This window comes from Stegostoma tigrinum, chromosome 22, assembly GCF_030684315.1.
Source record: "Stegostoma tigrinum isolate sSteTig4 chromosome 22, sSteTig4.hap1, whole genome shotgun sequence".
In the NCBI taxonomy this organism is placed as follows: domain Eukaryota; kingdom Metazoa; phylum Chordata; class Chondrichthyes; order Orectolobiformes; family Stegostomatidae; genus Stegostoma; species Stegostoma tigrinum.
The window spans coordinates 50,978,606-50,996,208 of record NC_081375.1 but is presented as its reverse complement, the minus strand read 5'-3'; the positions used below and the strand labels follow the sequence as shown (position 1 = coordinate 50,996,208).

Below are 17,603 nucleotides of genomic sequence, written 5' to 3'. Positions count from 1 at the left end.
AGGTTAACTATGAGGCTGTAGACATGCTCGCCGAGCTGGTCTGCTTGATTGAAGATACTTTGTCACCCTTCTAGGTAACATTGTTGTGTTTTCCCGCCTGTTATTTAAACAGTGAGGTAACTAAGTGAGGTAATCCAACTCAACGGAGTGCTTCATTGGAGGCTGCACTGATGATAATGCCTAGCATGGTAACGAAATGTCTGTGAAACAACGAACCAGCTCAGTGAGCCAACCAACTACAACTTTCAAGTCAGTATAACTCAAAGTTACTTGACAAGTTAGTTTAATTGTGGGTGCCAGTCTGTGAACAATAGCAGTGTGTGTTTTATCTGAGGGGACTCAAGAGGTATTTTGGTGATTTCAGGGCATGTAAATAATTGGCCATGGGAAAGGGTAATTATCCTAATTTTCATGGATTAATCCTACATTCCTGCTTTCTCACTATGTCCTGTAATTCTTTTTATGCTGTCTCGAATGTGTTGGCACTTCCCGAATCCAATGTTGTTTTTTGAACAACTCCAAATTGAACTATCTCCACTTCGGTTTCTGCCCCTCCCACAGTTCTGAAGTGGACATTTGCAAAGGCATAATTTACTCTATCTGATTGTGATCTGCCTTCTCAACCTTTGGCACCTGTTTTAACACAGTTGACAACACCATCCATCTCCAACTTTTCTCCTCTAATAGCCAGCTGCATGAAGCCACTCTTCTTGTCTATTAATTTATAGCTAGAGGAGCACCTGCAATGCCTTCTCATATCAATCTGCGCCAATACTTACAGAATCCCCCAAGAATCTCTCCTTGTCTCCCTGAGATTGTTTTATTTATGTGACAGCGATCATTGACGACATCTAGAACTATAGCATCGTATACACTGCTGGTACTCAGCTGTACCTGACTGTTAACTCTCCCAATATCCAGCACTGGGTGAACAGAAATTTCTACCGTTTGAAATTGAGATAATCCAACCACTGCCACAACCCCCTCACTCCTCCCCTTCAAATCACTGTTCCCTAGTCACCGATTCTGTCTCCTTCCCCATTTAGAGCTGGTGATTTCAGTCGGAGATGCGATTCGGCAACAATAAATCATAAAATCAAACCAGGGAGCTTAGATTCTTGCTGTAGTCATGCTTAAGATGTTAAGATCTCATCAGTTGTTAGATTTAAATAGAGAGGAGCCCTGGCTCAATCATGGGAGGGGGAAGCCCATAGCAGCACCTTGATTTTATGTGGGGGTGAATTGACCCTGAAGAAATGAATGGAAAACCATGCAATCATACAACACAGAACAACTCCTTTAGTCCATTGAGCCTATATATTTTAAAGGCTTATCCAATTTCTCCCTCAGAATCATAGAAATGTTACCATCCAGGCAGAAGCCATTCGCTTCTTCAAGTTTGAACTGGCTGTCTGAGCATCTTAATTGGGTGCCAGTCCTTTTCCGTGTAACCCTGCACATTTTTCTCCTTTAAATATGTATCTATATTCCATTTGAAAGATACTATTTCAGCTTAATCCACCACCCTTTCAGACATGCCTGACCACAGCAACTCGCTGTAGAGAGAAAAATGCTGTCTCTGGTTATTGACTCTCCTGTCACTGGAAGTGCTGTCTGTCTTGCTGGCTGGAATCAATACACTAATTTTGAATACCCCTAATAAAATCTTTGTTTAATCTACAAAGGACAGTCCTGGTGACCTGGTGCATCCTGTTATTAATTGATTAACCATGGATCATTGGTCTTTATTATCCTTTCTACAGGTCTCATGATCTCTGGTTTTGCTCGAGTGGGTGCAGTCCTCAGGGAGAAGGGTTACATTCAACGTGCTATACGGGCTGCTGGCTTCCTGAGGGAGCACATGTTCGATTCCAGCAGTGGGCGGCTCTTGCGTAGTTGCTACCATGGAGATGAGAGAGTGGTGGAGCAGATGTAAGTAACTGTCACACGGAAACTGTATGCTCCCACTTTCCATCAGCCACTGGCCAACCCTCCCAAATTATGCCAACATATATAATGTCTTTACAGAAATGAAACATTCCACATTCTGCACTGGGCAAATGTTAAAGCAAAGGATGACACTGAGGTACAAACATGATGTTAGGTTAGTTGACCAAAAGACTGGTTAAAGAGTTGTTTGTATCTTAACAGCAGAAAGTGAAGGGGAGAGGTTTAGGGAGGGGGCTAAGAGCTTGGGGCCTGGACAACTGAAGGACAGCCATCAGCGATGAAGCAATTATCATTGGAAATGCGGATGAGGCCAGAACGGAGGAATGCAGATATCCCAGAGCATTGGCTGGTTGGTTGTGATTATTGATTACAGAGCTGGGGTTTGGCGGGGGGTGGTCAGTGGGTGTTGGTGGAAAGATCATGGAGAGATTTTTAAAACAAGGATGAAAATATCATAATCTGACAATATGAACAGGGAGCAAATATAGATTAGTGAGCAAAAGGGTGATGAGTAGAATGGAACTTGCTTTGGCCTAAAACAAAACTGGCAGACTTTTGGATGACTTCAACATATGGAACATCAACTAGGCATGTGTTAGAGAAGCCTAGTCAAGACGCCACAGAGACAGAAATTTCAAGTCGACTTCAGATGATGTCATCAAGGGGGTAGCATTTGATGAGAACTAGAAGTGCATTGAGGATTGAACCTGGCAGTACACCAGAGGAAACAATACTATAGCAAGAAGAGACCCAGTTGGAAGATGATTCTTTGACCGTGCTGAGATAGATGAGAATGGAACGAAATAAAAACTGTCTTCTCCAGCTGCAGGATAACCAAGAAGGGTTAGAGTCAGAGTCATAGAGATCTACAGCACAGAAAAAGATGCTTCAGCCTATCAAGTTTGCACTGGTCACAAACAAGCACATAACTATTCAGATCCCATTTTACAGCGTTTGCCTCATAGCCTTATGTGTCTTGGCATTGCAGATGTACAAATACTTATTAAATGTTTAAGTACTGCTCAACTGTTATGAGCGTTCCATCCTCTACCACCCTTTAAGGCAGACAGTTCCAGACTCTCACTGCCTTCTGCGCGATTAATTTTTCTCATATCCCCTCTAAATCCTCTGCCCCTAGCCATTGATCCCTCCAAGAAAAAAGCCTCATTCTGTCAACCCTATCTCTACCCCTCCCTTGAAAGAGGATGGTGTGATCACCTAGATTACAGATATAGACAGTTCAAAATAGATGAAAGGGGCAGTTTACTTCTGTCATAATAAGACGAGATGTCGTTTGTGACTTTGATAAGAGCTGATTTGGTAGTGTGGCAGCCTCAGAAATCTGATTAGAGAGATTCAGACATGAAGTTCTGGTAAAGTTGGCAAACATTTTAGAGATGGCAAGGTGTTAAAGTGCCATGGGACAGGAAAGGGAGGTTGGAGGTGTAATGTACTTTGTAAAAATTAGGATTAGGATATCTGGTCAGCATGGACAAATTGTTTCCATGCTGTGCATCTCTATAACTTTATGACTCGATTATCGGTTGGCTTTTTGAGAAAAGAGGTGATGACAGCAGATTTAAGAGAAAGAGGGTAGTACCCATGAAGAAAAATCCTGCAAGGGGAAAGAATAAACTTTATTTCCACATCTGATTCCTTTCAACTGAACTGAGTTATCTACTTTGAAGCCAGAGCAAAACCAATAGCCTAATGTGAATACATGGTCTGTCATAAACCATGAAATTTAAAAATCTTATTCCAGTCACACTGTAGGGATTCTCACAAGTGCTTGATCACAATCATGCTTCTTGGAACTAGCAATTTTAGACCACTGTTTGAAAACTAAAGTCTGAATATTTAAAAAAAGAAAATCCTTCTCAGTATAAGCCCACAACTGCATGTCTTTCTTTTTAAAGCAATCCAAATTCTGAAAATGATAATATATTTCACACATCTTCCATTACAATATCTGCTTCCATTGGATTAATGTGAGTGGAGATGATGGCTGCACCAGGGTGAAAGAGAGGTATAATTTTACTGGGGACAAATATATCAAACTTGGATATGGAGGTAATGTTAAGTAAATCAGTAGCTACCAGAAATGTTGTGGTGAATGGAGTGCCAAAGGCTAGAGAACTAAGATTTTGAAAGTGCAGATGCAAATTAATCTATGGTGGCATCATCATAATGCTGCCATATGTTTTAAAATGGTGGTGACTGGCTATGTTTGCGAATGTAGCAACTGTTATGCTGTGGATACTGTGAATAGCAGTGAGGTGAATATCCAAGTAATCTGTTTGTGCACCCTTGAGACAGAGTCAGTCATAGAGTCATACAGCACAGGAAGAGGTCCTTTGGCCTGACTTGTCCATGCTGACCAGCTTTTCTAAACTGAACTAGTCCTATTTGCCTGCATTTGGCCCACACCCCTTGAAATCTTTCCAATCCATGTACCTGTCCAAATGTCTTAAATGTTGTAACTGTACCTGCCTCTACCACGTCCTGTGGCTGCTCATTTCATATACTCACCACCTTCTGTGTGAAAATGTTACCTGTCAGATCCCTTCTAAATCTTTCTCCTCCCATCATAAACCCATGGCCTCTAGTTTTGGACTCTCCTACCATGAAGAAAAGACCTTGGCTATTCACCTTGTCTGTGCCCCTCATGATTTTATAAAACTCTATAAGGTCACTCCTCAGCCTCTGACCCTCCAGGGAAAGAAAGTTTCAGCTTTATCCTGTCTCTCCTTACGATTCAAACCTTACAGTCTTGGTAACATCCTGTAAATCTTTTCTGCGCCCTTTCTAGTTTGATAGCATCCTTCCTTGCAGAGTGACCAGAATTGTATGCAGTACTCTGAATGTGGCCATACCATTGTCTTGTACAGTTGTCATGTGACATCCCAACTCATGTACTTAATGCTCTGACCAATGAAGGCAAAGGTGCTAAACACCTTCACCACCCTGTCTACCTGTGATGTCAAGGAATTATGTACCTGCACCCCTAGGATTCCCTGTTTGATAATATTCTCCAGGGCCCTACTATGCCGTAGTTGTCTTAGCAAAATGAGCCCCCTTGCATTTATCTGCGTCTGCCATTCCTCGATTCACTGGCCCTGTAGATCAAGATCCTTTTTCATTGTCCACTGTACCAACAGTATTGACGTCACCTGTAAACTGACTAACTATTGCCTCCTATATTCTAACCCACATCGTTTATATAAATGACAAACAGCAGTAAACCCAACACTAATCCTTGTCCACACTGGCAGAGGCCTCCAGAAGGAAAAGCAACCCTCTACCACCACCCTGTGTGTCTTACCATCAAGATTACTTTGTATCCAATTGGCTAGCTCTCCCTGGATCTCATATGATCTAAAGTTACTAAGTATAAAATGCAGTACCTTGTTAAGTACATGTAGACAACTTCTACTACACTTCTTCCCTCATCTATCATCTTGGTCACCTCTTCAAAAAACCCAATCATATTTGTCAGACTCAATTTCCACGCACAAAACCATATTGACTATTCCTAATCGATTCTTGCCTTTCCAAACGCACGTAGATCCTGTCTTGCAGAATCCCCTCCAACAGCTTAGCCACCACTGGCATTAATGTAACTGGCATGTAGTTCCCTGCCTTTCCTTACAACGTTCCTTAAATAATGGCCTTACTGCTGCCAGTTACTTGCGAATAGCCTATCACAATCAACTTTTGAAAATTCCTGTCTAATACCATCAACATTGGCCTTACTTCAGTTTAGAACTTCAGCTTGTGGACTAGACTTTTCCTTTTCCGCAATAATTTTAAAACAAATAGAGTTATGGTCGCAAAGTGCTCCCCAACAAACGACTCAATCACTTGCATTGACTTATTTCCCAAGACGATAGAAGTTTTTCCCCTTCTCTAGAAGAGCCGCCTATGTATTGATTGAGAAATTTTTCTTGAACATACTTCTCCCATCCAAACCCTGAATACTGTGGCAGTCCCAGTCTATGTTTAGAAATTTAAAATCCTCTGCTATTATAACCTTATTATTCTTAAGCTATCTGCAATCGCTTTACATAATTGCTCCTCAGTTTCCCACTGACTGTGGGGATCTATAGTACAGTCCCATCAAAGTGATCACCCACTTCTTATTTCTCAGTTCCACATATATAGCCTCATGAGATGAATCCTCCAGAATATCCTCTGTAAGTACTCTGTGATGTTTTCCCTAATCAAAAGCACAACTCCCCTTCCTGTGATAATGGGAACTGCAGATGCTGGAAAATCCAAGATAATAAAATGTGCGGCTGGATGAACACAGCAGGCCAAGCAGCATCTCAGGAGCACAAAAGCTGACGTTTCGGGCCTAGACCCTTCGTCAGAGAGGGGGATGGGGTGAGGGTACTGGAATAAATAGGGAGAACGGGGGAGGCGGACCGAAGATGGAGAGGAAAGAAGATAGGTGGAGAGGAGAGTATACGTGGGGAGGTAGGGAGGGGATAGGTCAGTCCAGGGAAGACGGACAGGTCAAGGAGGTGGGATGAGGTTAGTAGGTGGGAGATGGAGGTGCGGCTTGGGGTGGGAGGAAGGGATGGGTGAGGAAGAGCAGGTTAGGGAGGCAGAGACAGGTTGGACTGGTTTTGGGATGCAGTGGGTGGAGGGGAAGAGCTGGGCTGGTTGTGTGATGCAGTGGGGGGAGGGGACGAACTGGGCTGGTTTTGGGATGCGGTGGGGGAAGGGGAGATTTTGAAGCTGGTGAAGTCCACATTGATACCATTGGGCTGCAGGGTTCCCAGGCGGAATATGACTTGCTGTTCCTGCAACCTTCGGGTAGCATCATTGTGGCACTGCAGGAGGCCCATGCTGGACATGTCATCTAAAGAATGGGAGGGGGAGTGGAAAGGGTTTGCGACTGGGAGGTGCAGTTGTTTACTGCGAACCGAGCGGAACCAACCCCACCACACCCGACACCTTCCCCTGCAACCGCAGGAAATGCTACACTTGCCCCCACACCACCTCCCTCACCCCTATCCCAGGCCCCAAGATGACTTTCCACATTAAGCAGAGGTTCACCTGCACATCTGCCAATGTGGTATACTGCATCCACTGTACCCGGTGTGGCATCCTCTACATTGGGGAAACCAAGCGGAGGCTTGGGGACCACTTTGCAGAACACCTCCACTCGGTTCGCAATAAACAACTGCACCTCCCAGTCACAAACCATTTCCACTCCCCCTCCCATTCTTTAGATGACATGCCCATCATGGGCCTCCTGCAGTGCCACAATGATGCCACCCGAAGGTTGCAGGAACAGCAACTCATATTCCGCTTGGGAACCCTGCAGCCTAATGGTATCAATGTGGACTTCACCAGCTTCAAAATCTCCCCTTCCCCCCGGCGCATCCCAAAACCAGCCCAGTTCGTCCCCTCCCCCCACTGCACCACACAACCAGCCCAGCTCTTCCCCTCCACCCACTGCATCCCAAAACCAGTCCAACCTGTCTCTGCCTCCCTAACCTGTTCTTCCTCACCCATCCCTTCCTCCCACCCCAAGCTGCACCTCCATTTCCTACCTACAACCTCATCCCACCTCCTTGACCTGTCCATCTTCCCTGGACTGACCTATCCCCTCCCTACCTCCCCACCTATACTCTCCTCTCCACCTATCTTCTTTTCTCTCCATCTTCGGTCCGCCTCCCCCTCTCTCCCTATTTATTCCAGAACCCTCACCCCATTCCCCTCTCTGATGGAGGGTCTAGGCCCGAAACGTCAGCTTTTGTGCTCCTGAGATGCTGCTTGGCCTGCTATGTTCATCCAGCCGCACATTTTATTATCCCCTTTCTGTCTTGCCTTCCCTTCTGTACTTCCTATAGCATCTGTACCCTGGAACATTGAGATGGCAATCTGCCCCTCTCTAGCTATGTTTCCATGATATTCCAGACCCATGTTCTCATTCATGCCCTGAGTTCATCTGCCTTACCTGTCAGGCTCTTCCATTGAAATAAATGCTGTTTAATTCATCAGGCTTCCTTTGTTCCTTACCTTGCTTTTGCCTGCCTTGTGTATTTAGCTTATGTACTAGCCTCAACCTTTTCTTTCGTCAGAACACCTCTTTTGTCAGATTCATCAGAGCACTGGTGTAACGCTTCTTGAATGCTGAAGTGAGATCTTTTTGCAATGAACTAAAACTCCTGTGGGTTAGTTTAATTGAGCTGTTTAAGATGATTAAAGAGGTAGAGAGAGAAACCATTTTCTCTGCTCAGATGGTCAAGGGACTCTTACCTTAAGATTAAACAGGGTAATGTCAAGAATCACTTTTGGAGGATATTAAGAGTTACAGAATGCTGGTAAGTGGAATTAAGATACATGCAATCTGTAACTAATTGGTGGCAGAGACTTTCAAGTGCTGGATGGCTTATTCCTGTTCTGTGTTTCTTTCTTATTAAAAGAATATTTTACTTTAAGAATTAATACATTCTGAAGCTTTGCCCTTTACATCTGTGATATAGCACTTCGCTAATAAAGTCACTTACAAATTGTAGTATTTGATTGTGTGCACGTACACATTTATATGTAAGCCATTATTGTCATGTTTCCGAAACAGACCTTTTCAAATTCAATTTTAAATCAAAATAATTCTGGTTGCCTGTTGCTTCATTAATTTTACAATGATATCTAAATGGAAGATAATCATATTGCTGTAGCCTGCTAATGGCTTGTTTTCAGTCATGTGGGAATCTGTTATTTGGTCTGTATGTAACCTCTTGGGTCTCTTGGGACAAGCTTGTTAACTTTACCAGCAGAAACTGTATGGTAGCAGGGCACAACTAAGGACCTTTCTGAAGGACCTTTCTGACTATTCCTGTTTGAGGAGCTTGACTTTCTGATACTTCATAAACCCAGCTCCTCAATGTTATTGAATGCTTTTCTAAAGTTAGCAGCGTGTAGTTAAAAATGTTGCCTTCTGAGCATGAATTAACTTGTACTGTTTGTTTTATTTAAACCATGTTCACAGCAGATCTTTTTCCCTTCTGATCCTCACCTTCCTCCCAGGGTAGGTATAGCACTGGTTAAAAACAGAATAATGCTCCCTCTACCCTTACCCATCAAACATACATGGGGCAGTTACAGCACTGTTTAAATATAAAAGAACAATTCCTATGTATTCATTCATTAAACATTGATAAAGTGGATACAACATAGATTAGTTGTCAAATAAAGCTTTCTTTGTATTTTCCAACCAATGTCACCTCTTGACCTCAGAAGAATACTCTCACTGCACTATTTCTCACCCTAGTCAATTTCTGTGTTTCATCTCGACTGATGATCTATGCTTTGCAGTTTGCCAACACAGATTGAGTTGTACTCACCCGTTTCAACCATCAAACAAAGCAGACTGTCAGCCTCCTTCAGTTAAAATCCAGTATTTGACTCATGACCTCTTTCAGTCCCACCAGTACTTTGGTCATTGTCAGGCTGGAGCTATGCGAATGTAAACCTTAGATGGCCCTACTTCCACTGTATGTCTTATAAAGGTCAAAGCTTTGGAGAAGTTTCGTGCTTAATTTAGAAACCAGTTTCTAGGGTTTGAGCTCCTGGTTGTCTGTGTTCCTAAGATGAATTAATGTGGTCTTTACTGGCCTGCCTGTCTCCTGTTGTCCCATCTCATGCTGATGATGGAGCTTTTTCAGTACTAACCAGTGATATGGTAGTTTTGCTTTAGTTTTCAAACAGTAAATAAATGCAGTAGGGACACGTACATAAGCAGCTATTTCTCCTTTCAAAATGATTATGTTTCATAATTTTCTGCCCCAATACAATGAATTTGTCATGATTAATATTGGTGTCAGGAGGGGCAATTTGCAAGTGTATTATTTCACATTAATATAGAATTCATTCTCAAGGACTAGGTCTACAGATTTCAGAGCTTAATTGCAAATGCATTGCCTATCTGATAAGTTGGCTAAATTGGTGCTGTAAATCAGCTGCAGTGATGTCTCTATGGGCAACAGAAAAACATTGAGACAGTAAACATGTCCCTTAAATAGATTTTGATGAAGAGAGCACAGAAATTCAGAAAAAGTAACAGTAAAGTTGGAAGTGGGTAGTAATCTGAAAGCCATATGAAAAGCTAGCTCAGTAGATTTGAGTGGGAATTTTGATTATTTCAATAGAATTACCAGTATTGTGGTCACCTCCACTGCAAAACCAGCTAATGCAAGTTTAAAATAACACGGTGTGAAGCTGGATGAACACAGCAGGCCAAGCAGCATCAGAGGAGCAGGAAAGTTTGACTTTTCAGGTCGAGACTCTTCTTCAGAATAAGAAGGAGGGTCTGTACCCGAAATGTCCAACTTTACTGCTCCTCTGATACTGCTTGGCCTGCTGTGTTCATCCAGCTTCACACCGTTTATCTCAGATTCTCCAGCATCGGCAGTTCTGACTATCAGTACAATTTTAACTTGGTTAAATCTCAAATTCGTTTTGTTCTGGTCCAAACTGCTTGTTCTCTCTGTCTCTTAATCCTTGTACAGTTAGTTAATAGAAACTACTTTTTGTGTATCTGTAATAATCTTGTGCACTTCTATCAAACCTCCCCTCAAACTTTCTTGCTCCAGGGAAAACGACCTTATTTTCTCCATCCCACCCCTCGTTTGTGTAAGGCCATAGCATATTTAACCATCCCTTGAAATGGGGAAGACCAGATTAAGTACACTGTTTATACTGTCAGCAATATGGCAAATATTCAGTGCAATGTTTGACCATGCTAGATAAGATTATGTGCTCATGCCTTGTTATTTTGGCAAGTTAGCTGTATATCTATATAATAACCACTCCATCTTTATCTTATCAATGTGAATTTTTAAAAAATTCTTCCATGGCTTGTGGGTGTCACTGGCTAGGCTAGCCTTTATTGCCCACTTCTGATTTCTCCTAAGATAGCAGTGCTGGTGAACTGCCTCTTGAACTGCTGAAGTCCCTGTGGGAGGCAATGTTGTTGGGAAGGAAGTGAGTTCTAGGATTTTGACCCAGTGTCAGTGCAGAATGTCAATATATTTGCAAGTCAGGTGGTGTGAGATTTGGAGGGCAATTTGCAGATGATGGTGTTCCCAAATATCTGCTGTGCTTGTTCTTCTGTGGTAGAAGTCATGGTTTTGAAAGATGCTGTTGAAGGAGTTTGTTTAGTTACTCCACTGGATGCCACTGTGTTTCAGATGCTAGGAATACTAGAGAATTAATGCTCTGTATTTTGATCATCAACCAGTGATGTTTTTTAGAAAGTGTACACTTGGATATTGGGTGATGGCAGAAAGTAGTTTGATAGCGTTGAATCTACTGGATGAGCACAGGGAGGGTGCAGGTCATGTTGTACCTCACCATTCTCATGTTGTTTGTGTGGAACATTTTTGCTGAAGTGCATCTGCATCTTTAGCAAGGGCCATCACATTCAACAACTGGACGGATGAAGTAGGATGACAAAATTGGTGAGGAGTTTTTGATCAGAACTAAAATGTGATGTAAGAGTTTTCTCCCTTTTGTGACAGGTTTGTTGTGTTGATAGTTTGATTGGATCCTTTGCTTGTTTGTCTGCACACAGAAAGAGTTCATGAAACTCTACCAGTTAAACCGACAGATCTTTTTAATCCATATGCCACAATACTGCCTTCTTGTTTGATGCTTCTTATGGAACACATTCTCTTAAAGCACTCTTTTGGAATCCCTTGAAAAATGATTTTATAAGTGAATAACTAATTCAGGCATTAACAAATGCAGCACACTTTCCAGTGAGGTCAGGATGGGCTGGCATTGAACCTGCAATTTACCTGGTTGAGTGGAGTGTGGTACCAGCTATGCATTTCAGACAAAACTTACTCAAATCTGATCTGTGACCATAAAGACATTGAACGTCTAGATGTAATTAGTTAGACTCATTCCGAGATATTTTCATCTGTGCAGTTAGTGGGAGGCTATTTACCAGGTCCCCTTGTACTGTTTTTGTAAAGTTTTAACTGTTCATTGAATATTCATTAAGCTCACACTAAGGTGTTTCAATTTGTAGTAAGGAGCTCTCAAGTGTTTGACCAGGAATGCAATTGCTTTGAGACATTCCTTTTGATCTCGGTTTTTGCCAACTCAAACTCTAGGACCTATTACTGCCATGTGTTGTGGAAGCCCTGACAACTCACAATTGAAGTCGATGCATTCGCTGAAGTAATTAGTTGCTGACTTGGAACTTCTGAGCAAATCCTTTTATACCACATACATCTGGCAGGTTTTGCGAATAGCCGTTTTGTTTTGCTGAATATTTTGTATTGAAAGGCCAGAAAGTTGGGAAAAAATATCAAACCTTAATGCTTCATCTGTTACAAGGGTGGGGGAATCTTCTACTTTGCTGGAATGTTGGGTTTCCTTTGCTTTTTGCGTCTTGTACTAGACCCTCTATTGAGCCCTAATATTATAATCCAGGCTGACGTCGTAATGCAGTAGTGAGAAAGTGCTGCATGTCCAGAGGAAATATCTTTGTTTTAACGTCAACCCAAGCGCATACCTTTCGGCTGTGGTGGTTGTCAAAGGTGGTCTAGTGGTATTGTTGTGGGACTCGTAATGCAATGACTAGGTGTTGTCCTCAGGACCTGTGTTCAAATCCATTCGTACGACATAGTGGAATTTGAATTCAATAAAAATCTGGAATTAAAAGTCTAATGGTGTCCATGAAGCTACTGTTGTTTGTTGTTAAATCCCATCTGGTTCACATATGTCCTTTAAAAACGGAAGCGGTCCTCTTTAGCTTGCCTGACCTACATGTGATTCTAGAGCTACAGCAAAATTAATGATTCTTAATTGCCCTGTGAAATAGCCTAACAAATTATTCAAGACAACAAAATGTGAGGTTGGATGAACACAGCAGGCCAAGCAGCATCTCAGGAGCACAAAAGCTGACGTTTCGGGCCTAGACCCTTCATCAGATGAAGGGTCTAGGCCCAAAACGTCAGCTTTTGTGCTCCTGAGATGCTGCTTGGCCTGCAGTGTTCATCCAGCCTCACATTTTGTTGTCTTGGATTCTCCAGCATCTGCAGTTCCCATTATCTCTAACAAACTATTCAGTTGGATTGATGCTAGTCACGAGGCTGGTCCGTCCTGCATGATGTCAAACTTCATGAGGGTTTTTGGAACTGAATTCATCCAGGTAAATGGGTAGTATTTCATCAGATTCCTAACTCGTGCCTTGTGGAAAGGCTTTGGGGAGTCAGGAAGTGGGTTGCTGGGTGAAAGAGTCCTAGCCTCTGACTTGCTACTATCGCCACAGTTCGTATTTAACAAATAAAAACCAAGAGAACTGCAGATACTGTAAATCAGAAATGGAAGCAGAAATAACAAAGTGTGGAGCTGGATGAACACAGCAGGACAAGCAGCATCTTAGGAGCACAAAAGTTGACATTTCGGGCCTAGACCCTTCAAGGCCCGAAATGTCAGCTTTTGTGCTCCTAAGATGCTGCTTGGCATGCTGTGTTCATCCAGCTCCACACTTTGTTATCTCGGATTCTCTAGCATCTGCAGTTCCCACTATCACGGAAGCAGAAATTGCTGGAATAGCTCTGCATGCCTGGTAACATCTGTGGAAAGAAATCAGAGCGTGTTTTGGGTCGAGTGACCCTTCCTCAGATCGTCTTATTTGCCAGTCCAGTTCAGTTTCTGGTCAATGGTAACTCCTATTCCTAATCTTACATTTTGACAAAGTAATTAACGGTACTGCTCACATGACAAAGTAGGGTTTGTGCAATGTAATGCATAAGATGTCAACTTGCTTTATTCTGGTCTGGCTTCCTCACTCATAATTGGCTTAATTGGTATTTTGTGAATTGTGCACTGATGTGTTGTGGTTGAGTTCAATTTTCCGAAGTGCAATCTGGCGAGGAAAAGAAAATTACCATCAGAACTGTACTGATGTTAGCAGTATCTGTGTCGTGACATCACGTTATGAGGAATTCTGGGTACTGTTTCCAAGGTGCAGAACTTTTGTTTAACCTAGATAAACTGGAAATCTAAATTACAAGAAAATGTCCACATAATTTGGGCAGGGGGGGGAGAAAAACCTGAAAGAACTGCGGGTATTGTAAATCAGGAACAAAAAAAACAGCAGTTGCTGGAAAAGCTCAGCAGATCTGGCAGCATGTGTGAAGAGAAAAAACAGACTTAACGTTTCAGGTCTAATTACCCTTCTTTAGAACTGATGGTAGCTGGGAAAACGTCGGTTTATATGCAGAAAATTTTGGGCGGAGAGAGGGAATAAACGATATGATAGAGCCTGAAGAGAAAGAAGAGCAGTTGGATAGACAAAGGAGTTGATAATGATCTGGCTAGGAGAGTGAATAATTGTTAATGGGGACTGTTAGTGACTAACAATAGGTAGTGTGTAATTGCAAGCTTTGTGATAACAAGGACTGGTGTGTGATGTTGCACCAACTGAATCCAGCTTAATTAGTGCTTATTCTAATGTGTTTTCAGAGCCACACCGATCCATGGGTTTCTGGATGACTATGCATTCGTTATACGTGGACTGATAGACCTGTATGAAGTTTCCTTTGATGAGCAGTGGTTGGAATGGGCTGTAAAGCTCCAGCAAATACAGGATACCTTGTTCTGGGATGCTAAAGGATTTGCCTACTTCTCTGATGATGCCCAAGATCCATCAGTGCTAATTCGCCTCAAAGAAAGTGAGTATTTCATATCTAAAGAATTTTATTTGCTTTTTATCATCTCTGATGGAATACTGTTCCCTTCTGTTGTTGTCAACCTTCAAAGATAGTTGATGGAGCATTTTGGATTGTCAAAGTCTTTGATAAACACCAATTGCATCACAATTCACTTACCGCAAATCTGTTGAAGAGTGCTTCACTATATTTTTAAAATTTATCTGGAAGGAAGAAACAAACTTGAATTTGCAAAACCTCTTTCTTGACCACAGGATATTTCAATATGGCTTCTAGCCAATGAAGTACTTTAGAAATGTTGTCACAGTTGATTATGAAATTGTGTCAGCACTATTGCTCAAAGCATGCTCCAACAAACAATGATGAGATAATAATGTGTCAGTCCGTTTTAATGATATTTTGTTGAGGGACAAATATTTGCTCGACGTTTGCAGCAGTTGGTTGGGGAGCTACCCTGTTGTTCTTCAGAATGGTTCTGTCATTTCCTTTATTCCCATGTATGAGGGTAGACCCAGCCTTGGTTAATGTCTTGTTCAATAGATGACACCTCTGAAAGCACAGCTATCCTTTGGTTGAATGACTACATGGATGATGTGTTTATGTGGGTTTTCAGTTGCACTCCTCATTTTTCAGACTTAGCAGCAAAAGTTCCAAAACTGAGCCATGTCGGACACGTGCTAGTATAAATACTGCAATCCTAATACAGCCATTTGGGATATGATGACTGACGTTGGCAGTTTTCTGCACATTCAGCACACAGTTAGAGATCAGTGTATAGAGGAATATATTGCATGCTCGAATTCAGCCTCATGAGAATGCTCACACAAGTGTAAAAATAGCTTGTTGCTCTGGCCTAAGCCGGGAGCTGGAAACAATTTGAATTCTAATCGTCTTTTCCATAGACTTGCATTCTAAAACATTTTTTAGGCTTGGGTTGTTTTCTCAAATGTGACTGATGCTCAGGCTTTCTAAAGGATGGAAACAAGGGCCTCAAATTTATGAAGAAGTTCTGAAGTTCTCCAGTTCTGAAGAAGGGTTTCTGGATCTGAAACATTAACTCTGCTTTCTCTCCACAGACGATGCCAGACACACTAAACTTTTACAGTAATTTTTGCTTTTGCCTTAGATGAGGGTAGACCCTCATCTGGTGCCTAAAAAAAATCTAAGTTGCCTAGCTTCATGACCTTCAGCACACATGGATTTCTCAGGCTGATCTGATTGAAATTCATGAAATGTTTAAGCAAATAGATTTTGTTGGTATAGGTCATTCATTTCAGCAAAGCAAGTTATGGAGAACCATGATGACCATCTCAAATTGTAGAAACCAGAAATCGTTTAGATATCAGCTATTGGCTGTATTTGTTTCTGCAAAATCATGAACGGACTGCCAATTTATAGATGAAATAAAATGTCAAAAAATGCTTAGCTGATGTATTATCAGTGGAGAGAGAAAGGACGATTAATGTTTCAGGTTGATGATTTTTCATCACAACAAGTGATTGACCTGAACTGGAAACTTTGTCTCTGTCCACAGATGGTGCTTGACCTGCTAAGTATATCTAATTTATATTTTTGTTTTCAGTCTTCACCATTGGGAGGCATTTTGGTTCTGTGTTACTAAGGGACTTAGTCACTGAATTCCTTCAACTTATTTTTAGAAGAGTAGGGAGTCCTTGTGGTGTCCTGCTCACATTTGTTACTGAGGCAGCAACAAAAGCAGATGGTCTGTCGTTTATCTCATGGTCGGCGCTCTTGCTGTCACAAATTAGTTGTTATGACTATCTGTGCAATACATGACTGCACGTGAACATGATTGTAATTCAATGGTAATGATTGTGATGTGCTTTAGGGGGTCCAAAGGATGTGACTGTCACAAACTGAATGTGAGTTAGTTCTTCCTTTTGTGGTTATAACATGTCAATGGACATTAGTGAGCCTGCCCTCATTGGTCTCCTGAGAATGAGGACCAAGATGTAAATGTGCAGCGTAGAGTAGCAGAAATCCAAATGAATGGTTGTGCCTCAGGAACAGTTTGGCTTAATTTCCTTTTACCAAATAATTGAGGACAAGGATGGATACTGGCTCTGTAAGATTAATTGTTTCAAGTTGTTCAGATGTGTCAGCAGGAAAGGGAAATGAGTTGGGTACATGGGAGAATTGTTCTTGACATTCATCATGATTATCTGTTGGTGCCAAAGCTTTATGCTGTTGTGCGTCAGGTGTTCAGGTCCATTTCCTGTATTAGGGACTTATTTTGCCAGTACAATCAAGGTGTTAATGTTACAATTTGTTTGTAGCCTGTGTCTTACCTGCTGCGAATCTACATACCTCTGGCCCTATTGGTCACCACTAATTCCTTCATCATATGCATATCAACTTCAAAATTGGGCTGCTGACTTCATGAAAGTAAAATTCAAGACTGATTTAAAATCAGCTTCAGAGTATGATTTGTTTATTTGATCGCAGGAGATTAAAGTATTCATTCTTGCATTTTATTTTAAATCGTTTCTCTTCACCTAAATACCCTTGGATTGGGGAGAAAAATATCAGCAAGGTGTCTCAGCACATCATAGAGTGCGGATCTCTAAAATTATATGGGCAGATAGTGTTTTTCCAGGGATACTATTTGAGCCTTTAGGACTCAACATAGAGTTCAGTAATTTGAGAGCCTGATTCTGTCATAGAATCGTAGAATCCCTATACTGTGGAAACAGTGAGTCCAAACTGTCCCTCAGAATATCTTTCCCAGGCCCATCCCTCACAACCCACCTAATCTGCACATCCCTGAACTCTACAGGCAACTTAGCATGGCCATTCTACCTAGATTGTACATCTTTTGACTGTGGGAGGAAACTGGGGCACCTGGAGGAAACCCTCGCAGACACTGGGAGAATGTGCAAACTCCTCACAGACATCTTCCATGGTTTTTACCCACCCCGACATCGTGGTCCT

At 42.0% G+C, this 17,603-nt stretch overlaps 1 protein-coding gene across 5 annotated transcripts in view; it reads left to right on the top strand.

Moving 5' to 3' along the window:
• Positions 1–17,603, top strand: part of spata20 (spermatogenesis associated 20) — a 342,917-nt gene that overhangs the window by 105,081 nt on the left and 220,233 nt on the right. For all 5 annotated transcript variants that reach the window (XM_048555512.2, XM_048555515.2, XM_048555516.2 and 2 more), the window contains exons 12-13: positions 1,764–1,932; positions 14,446–14,654. In XM_048555512.2, the coding sequence (XP_048411469.2) occupies positions 1,764–1,932; positions 14,446–14,654 (378 nt within the window). The remainder of the gene's footprint in view (positions 1–1,763; positions 1,933–14,445; positions 14,655–17,603) is intronic.